Source organism: Anopheles coluzzii, chromosome 3 (assembly GCF_943734685.1).
Source record: "Anopheles coluzzii chromosome 3, AcolN3, whole genome shotgun sequence".
Lineage (NCBI taxonomy): Eukaryota > Metazoa > Arthropoda > Insecta > Diptera > Culicidae > Anopheles > Anopheles coluzzii.
Genome location: NC_064671.1, coordinates 11,503,178 through 11,520,759, shown reverse-complemented (window position 1 = coordinate 11,520,759; position 17,582 = coordinate 11,503,178). Strand labels below are relative to the sequence as shown.

Here is a 17,582-nt window from a genome sequence, read left to right as displayed (position 1 = left end):
TGTGGCTGCGCCGAGCTTTCGGGTGAGTGTTCAACGAGCCAAACTCACCACGGCACGGATCCCTCCCCCATTCTCTAGCAGGCGCTGGAACTCATCTGCACGGGCGATCGTGCACACTACCAGTGAACATGAGCGTACACTACTGCCGCTTCTTGTAAGACGCTTTAGCGTAAGCTGGTAAGCTTTCGGATCGTGCTCGTGATCTTTCGTGCCCGCCACTCACAGGCTCCGACCGTGGCGGGCACTCACGGTGGCCGTCGCGCAACCAGGCTAGCGAGGCGGCAAATTTACTGCCAATAATGAAATTAGTTTAAGAGAAGTGCTCGCCAGAGAAGCACTGGAGCCGGCGTGTCTTGCGAACGGGGTCTCGTCTTTTTTCCTTTAGCTGGTTATTTCCCGCTGTGGCGTGGCGTTCCAGGCAGCAAACAGTGCGCAGAAGCGCAACAGCAAACGGCGCAACCGTCCACCGAAATAGGAGAAAGGAGGCTGTGGTGGTTTCGTGTCGATTTTCGAGAAAAACACTTTGCTGCTGTCCCCGCGCTCGGAAAAGTGCGCCTCTGGGAGTTTAACGAAAACAGGGAGGGGAGAAAAACACCCCGAAAAGGAAAACTGTGGAAACACCGGCCGAGACACGGCAGCCCGTATTTCGTCGCCTGTCGATTCAAGCATAGTCCTGCGCGTTAAGATTGTCCCTACGATTCGACAAGTGACAGCCTGACTCGATCCCAGCCCGATCAGCCATTAGTGCTCCAGTTTGCAACGCGATCGTAAGAAAGAAAACGGCAGGAGAGCACAAAACAAGGCAAAGCGCGGAAAAAGATCTACAAGTGTGTCTGTGCGTAGGAAACGAATTTCAAACGATTCCTTATATTGCGTTCGCTGCTGGATGCAAGGAATTTTCATTTAGTGGCTATCGCGCGTGTGTGTATACTTGTGTGTGTGCTTTTGTGTGCAGATTGTGCCTGACGCGGGAGTTTGTGTGTGTGTGCAGACTGTGCACCTGAAGCGAAATTGTGTCGAATATTTGCAGAAAAATATCTCTGCCGTCCGTTCGAAAGTGATCGAACAGAAAGCGGCCACGTGTCTGTGTGTTTGTGTCTGTGTGTGTGTGTGTGTATGTGCTGAAACTCCGGTGAAACAAGCGCAGCGCCCCAACCCGTTTCTGCTAACGATAACGGAAAATAGAAGGGCTTTTTTTCTGAACGACAGAAAAAGAGCTTTGCTTCGTGCGTGCTGGTGTGCTTCTTTCTATGGCTCGACCGATAGGAGCGTAGAGTGTTGTAGCGTCTGCGTGCTTTAGCAAGTACCCGTGTTGTTTCACAACTTTATACCGCCTTAAAAACCGAACACACTCACAACACAACATCCACGATGGAGTTCAAATTTGGAATGCTCTGGATCGTCAGCTGTATTTTGCTGCTTAATCAAGGTACGTTGAGGACATGATAGAAAGGGCTAGAAAATAAGAATAAACCAGTAGGATTCAGTAAAATGTTCCATACTGGAATCCAAAAGGATTGCTCAAGAATTTACTATTTAATGCCGAAGAGATGATGCAACTGGCATTAAATTGACTTGAGCATTAAATTCCAATACATTGAAGGTGTTTGAATGATAATTCAATGCCACCAAGTGGTTATTACAGGGTTTTCCAGGGGTTCTCATAGTTGTGGGATACTTCCTTGAATTTTTCTTATGGGAAGTGAACTTCATTTGATGGAAATTGGACTCTAGGGCACCCTTTTTGGACAGCTTCTATTGGAAATTCCTACTGGATTTGTCCAATAAGGATGCTGTAGAGTCCAATTCCCATTACATTAAGTTCATTTCACGTAAGAAGTAATCAAGAAAGTGTCCCACAGCTATGATAACTCCTGGAAAACCCTGTAAGTCCCAAGAACTTTTTTACAGTTTTTTGAACGTTAACCTTTACGGTCTCAGCAAAAAACGTAAATGTATAGCAGCTCAATAAAAAATCGGACATATTTCTGTTGCAATCAAAAACCGATGCCAACAAATCGAAATACTTTTTTAAATATCTACTTTATCGATAAAAATAAAACCAACCTGCCACGATGTTGAAGATGCCTGTTTGTAAAGACAAACACTTATCTTTAACCTTACAGAAATTAATTTAAAAAAAACGAAAATCAAAAGAAACCACCATATCCTTTCACTTCTCGTTGACATATACTTCCTTTTTGCTTTCGGTTTTTTTTCCGACACTGTCAACACTCACGATTATGGCTGAACTTGAACTTCGAGCATCGCTCTCGTGTGTTGACGCAGCATACATATTTGTGGACAGTTATTAACGCGAATATTGATGCGCTTTGCCTGCGGGGTCGATGGGACAAGTGAAAACAGAAGGGGAAAAAACAGTCGTAAGCAAGTGGCTGAAGAAGATTGCATCAGAAGGACGGCGTGTTAAGCAACGAAGAACTCTCGAAAGTGTAATAAAACAATCAAATTAAAGACGCATGAATAAGGAGGATGATATTTGCAGCAAGAGTAAAAATTTATTATTTTACTAATTTTCGCGTGTTAATTGTTTGAAGTATTTTCTTTATAATGTGATCTTCACTTAAATTCCACCAGTACAGTCATTTAATGTGGGTTAAAAATTTGGCCAGTAGCTCCAAAGCATTGAACTGCATGCCTCTTTGCACCTTTCCGTCGCAATGATGCTGAACTACATTCCACACGAATCGAAACGAACAACGAAATGCACACTCTGCGGCTGCAATTGAATCCACTTCACTTGCAGCATGCAACCAAGTGCAGTGCCGCGTGTCTCCGCGTTTTACATTAAAATGCAATACTTGTGTTCTGGCGGGCACACTTCAGCCTCGCGGTGCACACGAGGACGGCTTGTTTGGCTTCCGAATTTGGGCCGAACGTGGTTCGATGGCGCGTCACCATTACCAACCGTAGTACGTCCTTGAGTGAGCCCACTTGGACTTGGACAGAATCGGTCAGCAAAAGCCCTCCAACGTGTGGGTATGAGGGGTAGGAATTATTTTTAGCAAAAACACTGGTTTTGCAGCGACGATAGCAACGGTGACGCGTGAAAAAGAATGTTGTATGTTGTGGTTTTGGAGGAAATCTGCACGATATGGTATGCACGAGTAGTCCAATTGCGGTGGTTAGACGGTTGGACCATAACCGTAACGAGGCAATGGACTTGGACGAGGTCGCGTGGTTGTGGTAGCGTTACAACAACTGTTAACATTATGACGCAATCTGAAGAATGAAACCCAAGATTCATTATGAATGGTGTATTTTTGCTTATTGACATCGACTTAATAGTTATATTTCAAATCAACCTTTACGATCGCTTTCTTTTGAGTGTAAAATAACAAGTAAAATCTCAATGAACCTAAATGCATTGTAAAAGAAACCTCTGCTTCCACCAAAGCTCAGCGTTTCAAACCGTTCCGCGTACGAAAGGCCCAAAGGAATGCGCTATTGCGTGTACCACATTCGTTTGCGCAAAGCGCTCACGTAGGTGGAGCATCAAATCACACACCAAAAACCATCCCACCCCTACGACAGGCAGGCAAACCGCGCTATATCAACCCCGTGTACCCCCAGCGTGTATATGTGTGTTGGTATGGTCCAATTTATTTGGAACACATTTAATGTCCCATATGACTCAATCCCGTTTGCCGTTTGTCGCCCGAGCTAGCTCGAGAAGGTGACATTAAAAGTAGGTTCATGTGCGATAAAACACACACACAACAGCAAAGAAACCCCAGCTCAACAGACAGCCCACCCACCGAAGTAACATAATCACACGGTGTGTGCAATCGCCGATCGATCGAACGGGAAGAGGGAAAATCGAAAGTCACCTTCTGGGGTTCACTTCCCTTCGATCGATTTCCGGGTGGCAATGGTGGTGGTGATGGTGGGTGCGATAGACAAGTATTTGGGAACACCAAGCGGTTGGGGAGGTTTGCTTAATTTCCCTTTCCTCCCTTTTGTCGAGGCGGCGGCGACGGCGTGTGGGCGTTTGCTTACAGAACGAAACGTTTTTCTCTCGTACTGTGCAGCAGCTCGCATGTGATCGATTGTGTTTGAAATAGAGCGCTCGCCCGTCGCCCGTGCAGAGTTTTCCACTCTCTACACACTTCTACCTACAAGCTGAGGACAATGTAGTATAAGCTGAAAAGGGTGGGAAGGACCTGTTGTTTGCCTCCTCTATCTTCGCCACCGCAAGACAACGCAGTTTCTTGTTATTAACAAAACTGAGAGAAAAACTACGTCGGCATCGCTTTGGCGAGTTGCGGCGCAAGGTGCCACCAGTACCAGTCTATGAGCTTATGTATGCTGTTTTTTTTTCTGCTTCTTCGAGTTTTGCATCACTTGTATCGTTCATTTGAGGAGGAGGTTGGGTGCTAAGACAGGAAGAAAAGTGCAAAAAACAGAAACATTAATTCCCTTTCCACCAACAACGGATCGCGGCGGTGTATGGAAATGCATGTATGCACCTGCAGCCATATGGAGAGTTTCTGTATGTGATTGTATATGTGTGTGTGTGTGTTTGTTGAGTGAAGAAAGCAAACAGGAAAACTGTCTTGTGTGTACATTTTTCCTCCCACAGCCGAACAGAGCGGCGACCGTGTTTGGCAAACAAAAGAGGCGGTAGCAGCAAACGAAAAAAGCACAAAAAAGCAATGTCTTATTCTTTTACAACCACCCGTGTACCCTTGCTACCCGTTGATTTTAAGCAGAATGTGACGGGCAAACAGAAGTAGCAAAAGCATAGACACACACAAAAAAACCTAAATTGTATCACCAGAAACCGCAAATACGAAATGGAACACAGTGCAAAATGGGGATAGAGGAAAATAAAACCTTCCGTTTCACCCACTGCAAAAAAAGATTGCGGTGAAATAGGTCTTTTTTTGCACGAAAGCTCACCTAGCGAAAGAAGCGAATAAAAACCTCCATTGCAAATTCTTCTATTGCATTGAATTTTGTACTGACAAATGGGCGAAAAAAACGACACATTTTCAATCTCAACGGGCTTTGTTGGCCACCTTCCTTTACCCACCTTGGGCTTTATGCTACCGGTGTTTAGCCATAGAGAACGTTTCCTTTGGCAAGCGAATGGTTTGCCTGGTTGTGGTCAGCTTTGGGGCGGCAGGGGCAAACCAGGAAACACCTGGCTGCAGCTATAGCTGCAGCGTGTATGCACCTTTATTCTTTACACACACACAAAAAATCCCAACGTCGTCCTCGTACTGTATCTAATGATGCGGTTGAAGCTACCCGTGTTTAGTGTAGTGAATTAGAAGCCCGAAGCGATTTGATGGTGAACTAATGTCCATTTGCTAGCGCACTTGCGGGGTTTGATCGCGTTGCTGTATGGCCATTTTCTTTGTGCAAATAGAATCGCGAAAAGGGTCGGCAAGTTGACAAAGGTGGATGTTCAATGGCGTGACCAATTTGGTGGCATTTTATTGTGCTGAATTCGTTCTGTCTTTTTATTCAATGGTACGTTTTTTTTCTTGTCTTTTGTGTGTCTTATAATGAAAATTAACAAGACATTAGATGCAATGCGAAAAAAGGATTTTTTCCAGTAAGAATTGAATTTATACAATCAAATAGTAGTTTGCATTGATTTCTAAATTCAAATGAGCAATTTATGTGCTGATATAGTAGAAAAGGCACAGTCTTTAGTATGAAAAATATAATGAAAAAAAGAACATTTTTGCACTAGAATTCTTTGTGAATTGCATCTAATGAACTAAATTTGGTGCTGATAAGTGTTATCTTATTATTTTACTCACTGTAAAGATCGATAAAATGAAACAAACGATCAATTTGACTGCAATTTGTTCTAATATCATTAATTTGGTTCACAAAAAAGTAGATATTTTAAAGAATGTATATGATGTACTTTATGTCTAGTTTAATCACTAAAAAGCCTTCACATTCTATGTCAAACATTGATGACTACTGTTGCCTTTGCAATAAAGATATAATAAAGCGAATGCAACATTTTTGCCCTTTGTCAAGCGCTTGAAGCTTGTTAGCGTCTTACGCTATAATTTGCTAATTGCTAAACAATAAAAAGTCTTGTTTAACACCACCTGCACCAAGAAATCGCTCCATCAGTGCTGACCAAATTTTCCCGCGCTAATTTCGGTGTGGCGATCAACGAAACGCAATGCAAAGGCGACAAAACAGTATCGCGCCGCGATTTGTACCAAATGATCAATCAATTAGGTTTTTGGGAGGGAAAAAATGGGGTCGATTGAAACATAACGCTGACGACAATGGTCAACCAATGGTGCGCAATCAGTGTTGACGGAACGGAGCATTACGTCACACGGCCGAGCCCGAGCGACTAAGTAGAAATCACTTGGCGAACTGTAACGACACTGCCCTTCCGTAAGTCGCGTGCTGTGGTTGCGGGGTTGCCTCACACTGCCTTTACTCCCTCTTCCTCGAAGTTCATCAAAGCTCTCAATCTCGTCCATGCCCCGAACCGAACCAAGCAATGTCACCAGGTGCGGGGACACGCGCGCGCCTTCGTTAGCTGCACCATTTTAATGTGCGCCCTGGTCTGGCCCCACCCGGTAACGCTACCAATAACTTTCTCCACCGAGTCGTGACGAGAGGGCGGCATGTTTTCGCTCGCATGTTGCATTGTGTCCCATTGTTGGCAATGCCAAGCCACCACCCACCTGGTACCGTACCGGGGGGCAGGCCCGGGTTGCACACCTGTGTGCAACCTGTAAGCGAACGATGTGGTGTTTGTTTTTACTTTCTTTTGGTGTGCTGTGCTGTGTGATATGGGCGACCTGCTTCGGTTGCATAACGGAGGCAAAATTGGGAAAGAATAACTATTGAACCCCGTACGAAGGGTTGCGGCCCCGCATTAGCCATGGCTTGCGAAGTGGTCTAACGATCAATTTAAATGTGGCACATGCTTATACCGTCTGCACAGCGGTGAGCGATCGATTAGGGCCGACATGTTCATCCGCCTTCCTGTGGCAGCGGTGTGGCATTGTTTCCGGAAACACGCGTCCACCCAACCACATTACCTCACACGCCTACAATTAGCGTAACAGTCGGTTCCGTTCCTCCCTCCCCCTGAAATGTTTGTTAATGTGTGGAAATGAAAAAAATAAAAATCGACGATCAGCAAACATCACTCACTTCCCCGTTTATTTTGGCAAATCATATGCAGCTTGAAATTAAACCGCACAAAACGATCGACCGGTACAATCGATCGATTGCTGGGGGGAGGCGCACAAACACAAGAGGAAAGCTGAACGAAATGAGCATGAGGATGCTTCGAGTTAACAAACCAAAACGGGGGGAGAGGGGGGTGTCTGTTTGCCACGCACATAAGTACCATAATTATCTCATAACGTATCGCAAATAGGAAAAAAATAACGCATCTTTGGAAGATTTCGGCCTGCCAATCTGCCACGGTGAAGAGGTATTAAATTGATATTAATTTTCACCTCACCACGCGGACAGAGTGGTTTGCCACTGTGTGCAATGGTTTACAAACGGGTGATGAGAATCCTAAAATGTTATGTCTTTCACACATTTTGCGTGCAGTAATTTGAGGGAGAGGTTAAAGGATGCGCAACCTCCAAACAAACTCGCATTGCGAGTTCGTTCGAGTATTTGGCAGCTAGTAGTAACGCTTAACACAATTATCATCATTTTGCTGTCTGTAATGGAGTGGAGCGGTAATTTTGGCTGGTAGCGTTTGTTTCATCTGCTAAACGGCTCTTGAACATCACAGACACAGGGAGATCGAACGGGGAAACACAATGGCAACAGTAGTAGAAATCAGTTTGAAGCATCACAATGCGTTGGAAACCGGTTGAACGAAGGTAAATTGTTTGCAGACAAACATCGTCAGCGAAGTCATCGATGAATGAAAAAAGTGGTGGCCTGTAATAGACCATACTTATGTTTACTTATGCGTTGACAAGTTGAGTATGGATAATGCTAAACACAACAGAATGGCATTCAATAAGAGAGTAAGCAGAGTCTGAGGAAACAAACTTAATGTATTATAAATAATAGGAAATCAAAACAAGGGTCATTTATATACGCATGATTATTATGAACAAACAATTTACAAAAATCATAATTGTATTTTTATTTAATCAATTACTTCTTTTATAAATGACAATAAGGGGAGCCTGGCTGAATAAAAGAATAAGAAATAAACCAAATGTACATAAAAAGGGGTGATACAACGTGCAAATGAACAAGAAGTAAACATAAATGAGAAAGAAATGAAAAGTATTAAAAACCGTTAAAATATAGTAAAAAAAACAAAAAAAAAAAACAAAAACAATGGCAACAAGCGGTACAAAAGGAAGAAAAGGTTTAAAAGCTCGTGAAGAATTTGAAAATGTAATGGAAGTTATTGGAGCCTTTTTGCTCAAAATCAACAAAAAAAAGGCGTACAAACAGGAAATTTGCATACAACTCAAAGGAATCCAATCAAATTGGAATCTAATAAACATAAGAAAATCATCATAAATACAGTAAAAGATAAGACAAGATAATAATTATAGATATTTCTGTGTGACACATTGTGAAATAATTGATTTTAAAATCGTTCCATAAACCGGTTCATAACAGATTTATTCACAAAGCATGTGCAAAGAGTTCATGTTTATAACGTGTACCGAAACAACCGCAAATCGATTAAAAGTTCATCAATTAATTATTATCTATAAGCGATAATGTCCGCCCCGTAAGCTTGATTAATTGCTGCCCTGAAGTGTGCAGAACTCCTTTCAAACATCTGATTGTCATCAGCACACGGAACGGAAGCAAGCAAAGTAATTTGCCATGAAAAATCACTTCCCTTCTGTGTATGATTGAATTTGTTACGCTTGTCGTCTGCCCCCCATCCCAATGCAGCGTCGGCCACTTGCCTGCCAGACGGTAGTTGCTCTCGATTTGGTGGCTCCTTTCCCGTGTGGCCGATTTTGTGGCTGACCTTGGCAGAAATCAACTCACAGCACAAACACACCCATGCTCCACCACCACCATGCTATCCGAAAACCGAAGGCTGCTCGAACGATAATCACGCTCAAACAAACCACACATGGGCCAGCTGGATAAAGAGAAGAAAGAAAAAAAAACCTTAACCGGTAGAGAGCCAGAAAAATGAAAGTTGAAACTACCATGTAAGGGGCAAAGCAAAGCGACTCAGCCCCTTTTCCCCCGGGCTGCCCAGGGCTGGGTTGGGGCTGTGCCGTCAAAAGACCTCCGCGTACGAACGGAACTGTCCCGGCTGTCTCGAAGCACGGCAAAAGCTCCAGATTCGGCTCCGGATGATTAGGTCTCCGGTGTCTTGGGAAGAGTTTGATGCGGCAACCTGCCTATTGGGGTAGAATCCGTAAATTGCTGTTCAACGTCAAGGTGTTGAAGAGCCGCTAATGTGACGGTGTTATAATTTGCTCGGCCAAAAAACTTTGCAATTCCACACAAAAAAAAACCCTCTAAGCAGCACTACAGGGTGTCGACTGATCATGGGGCGAACACATCAATTTAAGTCCACTTAATAAGCTTTTGCGGGCAAATTTGCCAACAAAAACCGTTCCAAAATTGCGAAGAGAACAAATAAACATTGAAGGATACCGGGTTGAGCAACAGATTTATCAACCGATCGGTTCCTATCCTACCAAATCTTGCCAGCCTGCATTCGATCGTGTAGGTAAGTTCGGCATGTGATTGAACCAACGCACAATTCCGTGTTTGTTGCGACACATTCCTAGTGGTTCGAGTTGTTGTTTTGGTTGCCGTTTGTTTGTCGTGCGCCGTGTAGCCTGGGTAGTAGAAGTAGTAGTAGCGTGATACAAGTCGTAAAGTGTTACACATCGGGTACATGGATTTAACGGTGTAAAACGAGCAAAGTTTTACGACATCTCGATGCAGTGGTGGTTGTTTCGAACACATACACACATGCCCGTTGCCGAGGTTAAGCGACGTGCGACCAAGAGCTGCGTTAGGTTTTACGACCATGGGGAGACAAAACGCGTCGCAAACGGGGGATTTTTTCCGTAAAAGTTTGAGTTGTTGAATTCGTTTACATGGTTTGAATGGTCTTCATGGAATAAGGGCTTAGCTGGGGTGATAGTTGGTAGATTGGGCTACTTTCTTTATTTGACATCTTTTGTACGGGAGAAATAAACATTTGCGAACATTTTAATATATTGACAATATTTTCCATGCCAGCGACTGTGAAGCTTAACTTTCTATTCATTTAACGACCATAAATCAACACAGTGTTACCTTCTAAAACTATTCACTCTAACATAGAGGAAAATTTAAAAAAAGATTTAATTTTACCACCAAATCTGATCAAATTGCCCATCATCAATTTAGCATATTGATTGAATTATTTATAGACAAGGTAACAAACTTCCTTTTCTCGTACGTTTTTTAGGTAAAACTTGGAGTTAAAAATATTTCATTGGAAAATTCTCAAATTCGATCCGACCTTTGCTTCGACATTTCGGCACGAGTTGCGATGAGTGAATGTAATATTTGTTTTTCCAATAGAAACCTTAATTTCTATAAGAAACCGTTGAGTCTTATTTTACTTGAATTCTCTCAACCTTCGTATAAACAATGTTTATAATATGTTTTTTTATTTATTTATTTTCAGGTAAACAACACTACTCATCTCTTCTAGTCCACGTAGTGGGACGTACAGTGGTACCGAACTACTCGGGGTAAAAATTTAACACATTTACATCTTGAAATCTATTTCATAATCAATTTTTCTCAATATTATCTATTGCACTGCACCCATTCCACCTGTTCCCATCAGCTGCGTGCGGCCGTTTCTCTTCCCAAACCCCTTCGCTCCCAACCCCTCACAGTGCGTGAGAATTTGCACGTGCGCGTGCACCACCTTTCAACCGGCGCTCCAGCGCTAAACTCCAGTAGCCCAATCAGCTCACACCTGGTGAACGGTGAACGGTGAACAAACCTTAAAGCAATGAAAACGATAGCGCCAGGGCTTGAAAAGCTTGTGAAAAATTTCCACCATCCTTAGCAAAGCAAACACACACACACACACAGACAGAGCGAAGAGACGGCCCAAATTTCCCAATTCTTAGCCGGTAACGGTAACAAGCGGCACCTCCTCCTTCTCGGTGGAGGCGTTGTGAACCTGCTGTGTAGCCGTTGTTTGTCATTAACGCTGGGGAGGGTAATTATTTAGTGAATTGAGAAATGGGCACGACGTTCACACAGCGGTTTTCCCGTGCGCCGGGTGCTTTTTTCTTCGCAACCCGCCGGTTAATGTGTGTTAAGCGCTGCGCGGTGCAATGGCGGGATGATTGGGATCAATTGGGGCTGTAATTTGTTTTGAGCGCGCCCGCGCGCAAGAGGGAAATATCGCGTGCAACAGGGAGAGCGGGGGACGGGATTAAATCTGGGAAAGTGTTAAGTATATTCAATAATGTTTTCACAGTGCTGGTTTGATTGAAAATGCATCTCTAAAACCATCTTTCCGAGACACTTTCTAATGCGGATTGAAACTCCAATCGGCAAAGCCAATGCGGACAAACAGCGTCCAAATTAATCAACAAAAACATGGACATCAACAAAAACATACCTATGAAATGGTTGTTAGCATCGAATGGTTGATGACACCCGAAACTTCCCCCCCCCCCCCCCCCCTTGGTTTGATTGTTGGGCTTCAACTAACTAGCTTCAATCGATCGAACCATCTGGTTGCATCTTTCCGGCCGGAAAACGGAACTACAACATAAAGGGGAGGAAAGTAACACAGCTTCGATCACCACCATTATGATAAACTCTGGGCAACCGACGGAGCCGGCCTCCATCATAAATTCGGCGTCTAATTGCCTGTTAAACTACCGTTAGCCGTGTCGTTTTCGGGCGAGCTGCTGGCGCTGCTGCATTAGCATATTTTATGCTCGTTTTCTCCCCGGCCGCGGGCCACGATGATCAATCGATCGGTTTACGATACCGGATCGGAGTTCCTGCACCATCCCCTCTTCCCGTCACTAGCCATTGAGCCATGACGCCTGCCCAGTTCACGGGCGGGAAGATGCGCGCGATCGTGCTCGCGACCGGCTCTGGTAGGGATGGGGTCCGTTGAGAAATTTTCCCTTTCTCTCGTGCGATCGCGTGTTTTCGCGTGCCGTCCGCGTGTTTGGTGGTGGTATCGTCGAGTACCGTTTGCTTTTTCCCCTCATCGCCCACTCCCTTTGGGCCACTCGCAGGCAATGCACGGTGCATTGCACCGGTTTAGCCGACGATGAGACGGCGAGGATGCTTTTGCGACGTCATCCACCCGGCCCGAACGGGACCGCCCAAACGATAATCATCGGGTACGGGCAGAGGAACCGGTTTTGCCGCAGCTTCACTGTTTACTTATCTCTCTCGCTCGCTCTCGGTCTCGGCAAAAGGGTGTTCCAGGCGGGCGGTAAGTTTGAATGCATTTCTCTTGCATTTCTCTCGCGACCCGCAAGCCGGTGGTTGGTCGTTCGGTTTTGTGTTTGTCCCCGAAAAGGTGGTACGGAAGGTTGAAATGTGATTCCCGTTTTCCTGGGCCTGCCACCGATGAGCCACCACGGCAAGGTCAATGTCGTGTGGATCGTGCGGACGGGACAGGAGCACAGACCATCTTCGGCGATGGGTCGCTTCGTGTGCTGCGGGAGCTCGAGGTGGTAATTTAAAGGTCAAAATGAAAGCGAATTCGGATGAGCAAGGACGATACTGGTTTTAAGGTTCTGTCGTTGCTCTTTTGTGCTATTTGGAAGAAAAATTTTTATTTATTAATTTTTTTAGTTTTTACTTTGTCGAGCAATATGAGCTCCTGAGTATTTGAAAAATTCATCTGTTTTTCCATATGCAAAGTATAAAAAATGAAAAAAATGTTCAGATTTTTTCCTTCATAACAACCCGCAACCAACATAAACCGCACGCCCACCGGGTGCTTGAGCGCGAGGCAAACGTTTCAAACATAACGAAATAATTGTATCGCGTATGCGCTCCGTGCCGGCTTTCCCAATTATTATTTGAGGCGGCCCAGAGAGGGCCGCTGGGCTGCCGCATTCATCTCCATTCTTCGTTCCACATCTCTGTGTGTTCGTGCGCGAGTGGAGAAATTCGTGTGCATCGCTAATGAGAAGGGCAGTGCATCGTAAAACGTAAGAAAGAAGAAAAAAACAAGATCTTTCGGAGAAAACCGGGCAGGCATAACCAGGCTCGGGCCCGGCGTGCGGTGGAATGAGCCTCCCCCGCCTTACCCACCAGCACGCCCTTACCGGAGATGATTAGGTTGTTTAATTTCCCTACGATATGACCAACCCCGTTCCTCTTGCTCTCTCCCCTCCCCCCTCTTCCTCCTGTGTTGGCCATGTGCCATGTGGTGGAAAACAATTTCCCTGCCTTCGTTTCTTTTCGGCATGTTTTCCGGCACTGTTTGTGTGGAGCGTTTGACGGGGCCAATGGATGTTTCACTTTGTGTTTGCCGCGGCGGGTTGCAATTTTTGTTGGGAAGATGGGCGCATGTTTTTTTCTAGGGTTGGAAAGGCCGGTCTGTCATGCCATGGTGCTGACGTTGTGCAACTTCCGATGGAGTTTTGTAAAGTTTATTGGTTCATCTTTTTTTCTGTGCGAAATATTGCAACAGCTTTATGACTGCAAAGAGCTTAACTTTCAGTGAACATTTGTCGATGTTATACATTTACATTAATATTTGAAATTTTATCGAATAAAATAGTAACTTAAGTGAACAAATGAAATTGAAAAATAATAGAAACCAATTAAAGGAACACTTTTACAAACGGGAGAAACTTAAACGAGCCCCTCGTCCACTTCCTAGCGCACTTACTCGATTAATGAAAACGCGTGCAAACGCACCGCTTCCTCATTAAAACAATGTGTAAAATAATAATAAAAGAAAAAAAGAAACGGAAGGGCCAACGCAAATGTTTAACCTGCATTTTTACCATAACTTGGCGCTTATTTGGTGCGGCGGTTTTAGTCATACGCCGGCGCAGACAGTAACATACCCGAATGCGCACGCGCACACGAGAAACGCGCCAGCAGCAGTGTACGGAAATGTTGTACATGGCGCCCGTTTTTATGATGTCCGTTGCGGGCTACCGCTCGACAGAACAATGTGAAACTATTTAAACTAATGAATACAAAACCAAACACACGCACACACACACACGGGCACGTGTGGCGGAACAGCGAGCGCCAGCAAATGCGGATCTGCGGAAGAAGTTGTTTTGACTAGCTTTTCAAATGTTTTGGGGGAAGGAAATTGGTGGTCCACGGCTGGCAGGTGTTTCAATTCCGAGCTGTCGGACAATTAACACGATGCTATCTTTATTAAGGGGAAAAGGGGTTTGGGAAGCCATTATCCTTAACGGGGGTTGTTAGATATGATACATTTGATTTTTTTTTTCATTGTTAATGATTATGTTTTATTGTTGATTTTTATTTTTTCTTTAAAAATATAAACCCAAGAACGCTTTCTCCATTTCAGGCTTGCCTTAAACATTAGTTTCCATCACAATAAGAGCATTTTGCAGGTTTTAGATCGACTGCAAATAGTATTCCAATATCATTTATTTGAACAAAACAAAAACATTGTACCTAGTGTTGGTAAAATAATTATAAATAATTTAAAAGCTAGTAATAAATTGAAGAAAAGAGGACAGTAATAGAGCGAAAATAAATTAAAAACAGATTAGAAGAATGTGAAAGTTGTACGAGATAATAGATATAAAAGAGCAAAATTTTGAGATGTTTCATAGAACTTGGGACAATAAGCCATTGGAGTTAATTTACGAAAGAGCTAGATATAATAATTATTATTACTATTATTAAGTCCACAGTTACGGTCCCGATGAATTTTCTTAGATGTAAACTTAACTTAGGTTATGAACATTCTGCTATGTCCTGACATAAATGCAGGCTTTAAAGGATTTTAGTGTCGCATCAAAATCGAAAAGTTGGTAGACTTCGTTAAATGCTCTGCTCAAAGAAATCGTAGGGTCGCCTGAGGCTTAGTTCGTTCTACGCTGAGGAACTTTAAGCAGAGGCTAAGAGTAGCCGTCGGAGCGTATATGTCTAGTCGTGGGAGTAGGTATGGGTAGCTTTAATATATCTCCAACAAACTTTTGCTGCGATAAACGACGCCAGCTGTTTAGTTTTTGTAGCAGAAGAAGCTTTAGGCCTGTTTCGTGGGATGGATGTTGACTGCCTGGTTGTCATGGGAGAAAACGCAAAGCAACGGGAGAGTCTGCGCTGTATTGATCGCTAAGAGATGATGGCTTCCAAACAACGTGTGCATATTCAACCACTGATCTGACAATTTTTCAATAGACAGCTTTTACACACCCAATGTGTACATGATATCTATAACCATTCGCTTAATCAACCCTAGCAGCTGGTGAATAATAATGTAGGCCTTCGTTTTATTTCTCACTTTCGATCAATTCCCACAACATATGAACATTAGGCTAGGTTGATTTGAACCATTAGAAAGTCAGCAACTTTATTGCAAATTTTAGCTTTGAAAATAAAAAAGTCACCCTCCTCAGATTACCTTTCCAAATGTGCACAATTCGCACCGAAATATGGAAACCATGTGCAAGATGTTTTCCTTTTCATTGAAACCTGTCGACTGGTGTCGGCCCGGTCCGGTCAAAAATCCCATATATCCCATCTCCGAGCAAGACCCCGCACAAGACCGGTTACCGGGGATCCCGGGGAACACAAACGGATGATACTGTTTTTTTGTATTTACCACCCTTCATCTTCTTCGGCAAACCCTCTCCCTCCGACCCGAAAACGTCACAGCAGTGAAAGACTCTGAAAACGAAAGTGAACCTGAAAATCAAGTTCAATTAAACGAACAATGAACGCCGCCCGGGTCCCGGGAAGAAAGCAAAAACTCGCCAACTCTTCGTCACATAAATCGGGCTGCGTCGTCACGATCACTTTTTCCTTTTTTCCGCACCTTTTTTTATGTTTTGCTCCATTCTTCTTCAAACTTTGAAAACGGTTCCGACCGAACGCGTCCAATTCGGGTTGGTGGACAGGTTCGCAAAAGCGGAGCATTAAATAATAATAATAACACCGGCACAATCGGTATCGGGAGGAAAAGGCGACGCGAAAAAACAAAACAAAAAAACAACCGGAGACAAAACAAACTTTCACACATGACCGTGGCCATCCGTGGGCATGGCCGCTTGTTCCGGGTGTCTGTGCGTCTCGGCGTGTGTAGCCCGATCCGTACCGCTTCGTTTATGAGCTGGCTGGATGGCTGAGGTAAGAAAGTTGCGGACTACATCGTTATGTTGCTTTAAGCTGCAGTTTGCTGTGCGCTACTCCAAGCAAAACGAGTCTCAAAAATCCTGGACACTTGAAGCTGCTAGCTCCAAACAAAGTGTTAGTGTGCGTTTTGTAATTGTTTCGGGGATATAGCTTTCGCTCCTGCTGAGACGCGACGCATCGTTTGGAGTAAGCCGATCCGAACCTTTCCCCCCTCGAAGAGCGGTGTTCGTTTTACTTAAGCGTGGCCAATTATTGCGGCGGATATTATCGGAAGCTAACTGTTTCACTTTTCCACGGTGATGCTTGTCATCAGCACAACAGCAGCAGCAGCTTCAACAACAAAGCCCACACAAATGGACAATGGTTTGAAAGGGTGGCCGGAGAGCGTTGAACAGTAGTTGGAGAGAAGACCTCCTGCCGGTAGATAAATGTTTCCCAGGATCGTTAAAGTGATCTGGAGCCGATGATTAGACGGCAATGAAGTCGGGAGATGGGAAGGAGATGACTTCCCAAAAAAAAACACCGTTTTACCTTCACTTCACTGCTCCAGCTGTGAAATGTGCTGATCATGTGCCAATTTTCATCGCTTCCGATCGATCGCTTTCCCTTTTTTTTATGACACCAACAAAAAAAAACAGGTTGTGTGTATCCAAAAATAACTTCATCTGGAGCAGGATATACAAAAAAATGCTAACTCGTTCATTTGGCTTTCAATTTGCCCTCCTTGATTGATCTGCTCAATTGAGCGGAACAGGGACGGAAAGGAGCGCAAATTGATTTGAGATGACAAGGAGCAATCACAAACGCTGCAAGAGCTTGAAATTAGACAATTAAGATGGAAGGAAATTGAACGCTTTTTTGAAACAGGATCGAGTGGATCATGACTGCGATTCATGATTCGTAACAAACATTTAAAATTAAGTTGGAATTAAGGTTAATCTTATGTGTTACATTATCTAAAAAGTACTTGAAAGTAGCTGCTTTTATACAACTTCCTTATTTCTGTTTACATCTCCAACGATTGTGCGGCCTATTGTGTTCACGATTAAACGCAATTGAGTTTTCTAATGTTATCATTTATTAATTTATTGATTTATTTGTACTCACTATTGTGATTTCATACTGTCGTGTAGGGCTGTAGTTGCAGTAGTAGTATCTGGATTACAGAAAGAAATCAATTTTAATGCAAGTCCATTATAGTTTGATGACTAACATCAATAACTAATTGATACCTTTTCGTCAGAGATTAATCT

General features: G+C 43.8%; 1 protein-coding gene across 1 annotated transcript in view; it reads left to right on the top strand.

Moving 5' to 3' along the window:
* The first annotated feature begins 294 nt into the window (after positions 1–294).
* Positions 295–17,582, top strand: part of LOC120955993 (mucin-17) — a 141,480-nt gene continuing 124,192 nt past the window's right edge. Inside the window, exon 1 of the mRNA XM_040377304.2 lies at positions 295–1,429. Within this exon, the coding sequence (XP_040233238.2) occupies positions 1,372–1,429 (58 nt within the window). The 5' untranslated portion in view covers positions 295–1,371. The remainder of the gene's footprint in view (positions 1,430–17,582) is intronic.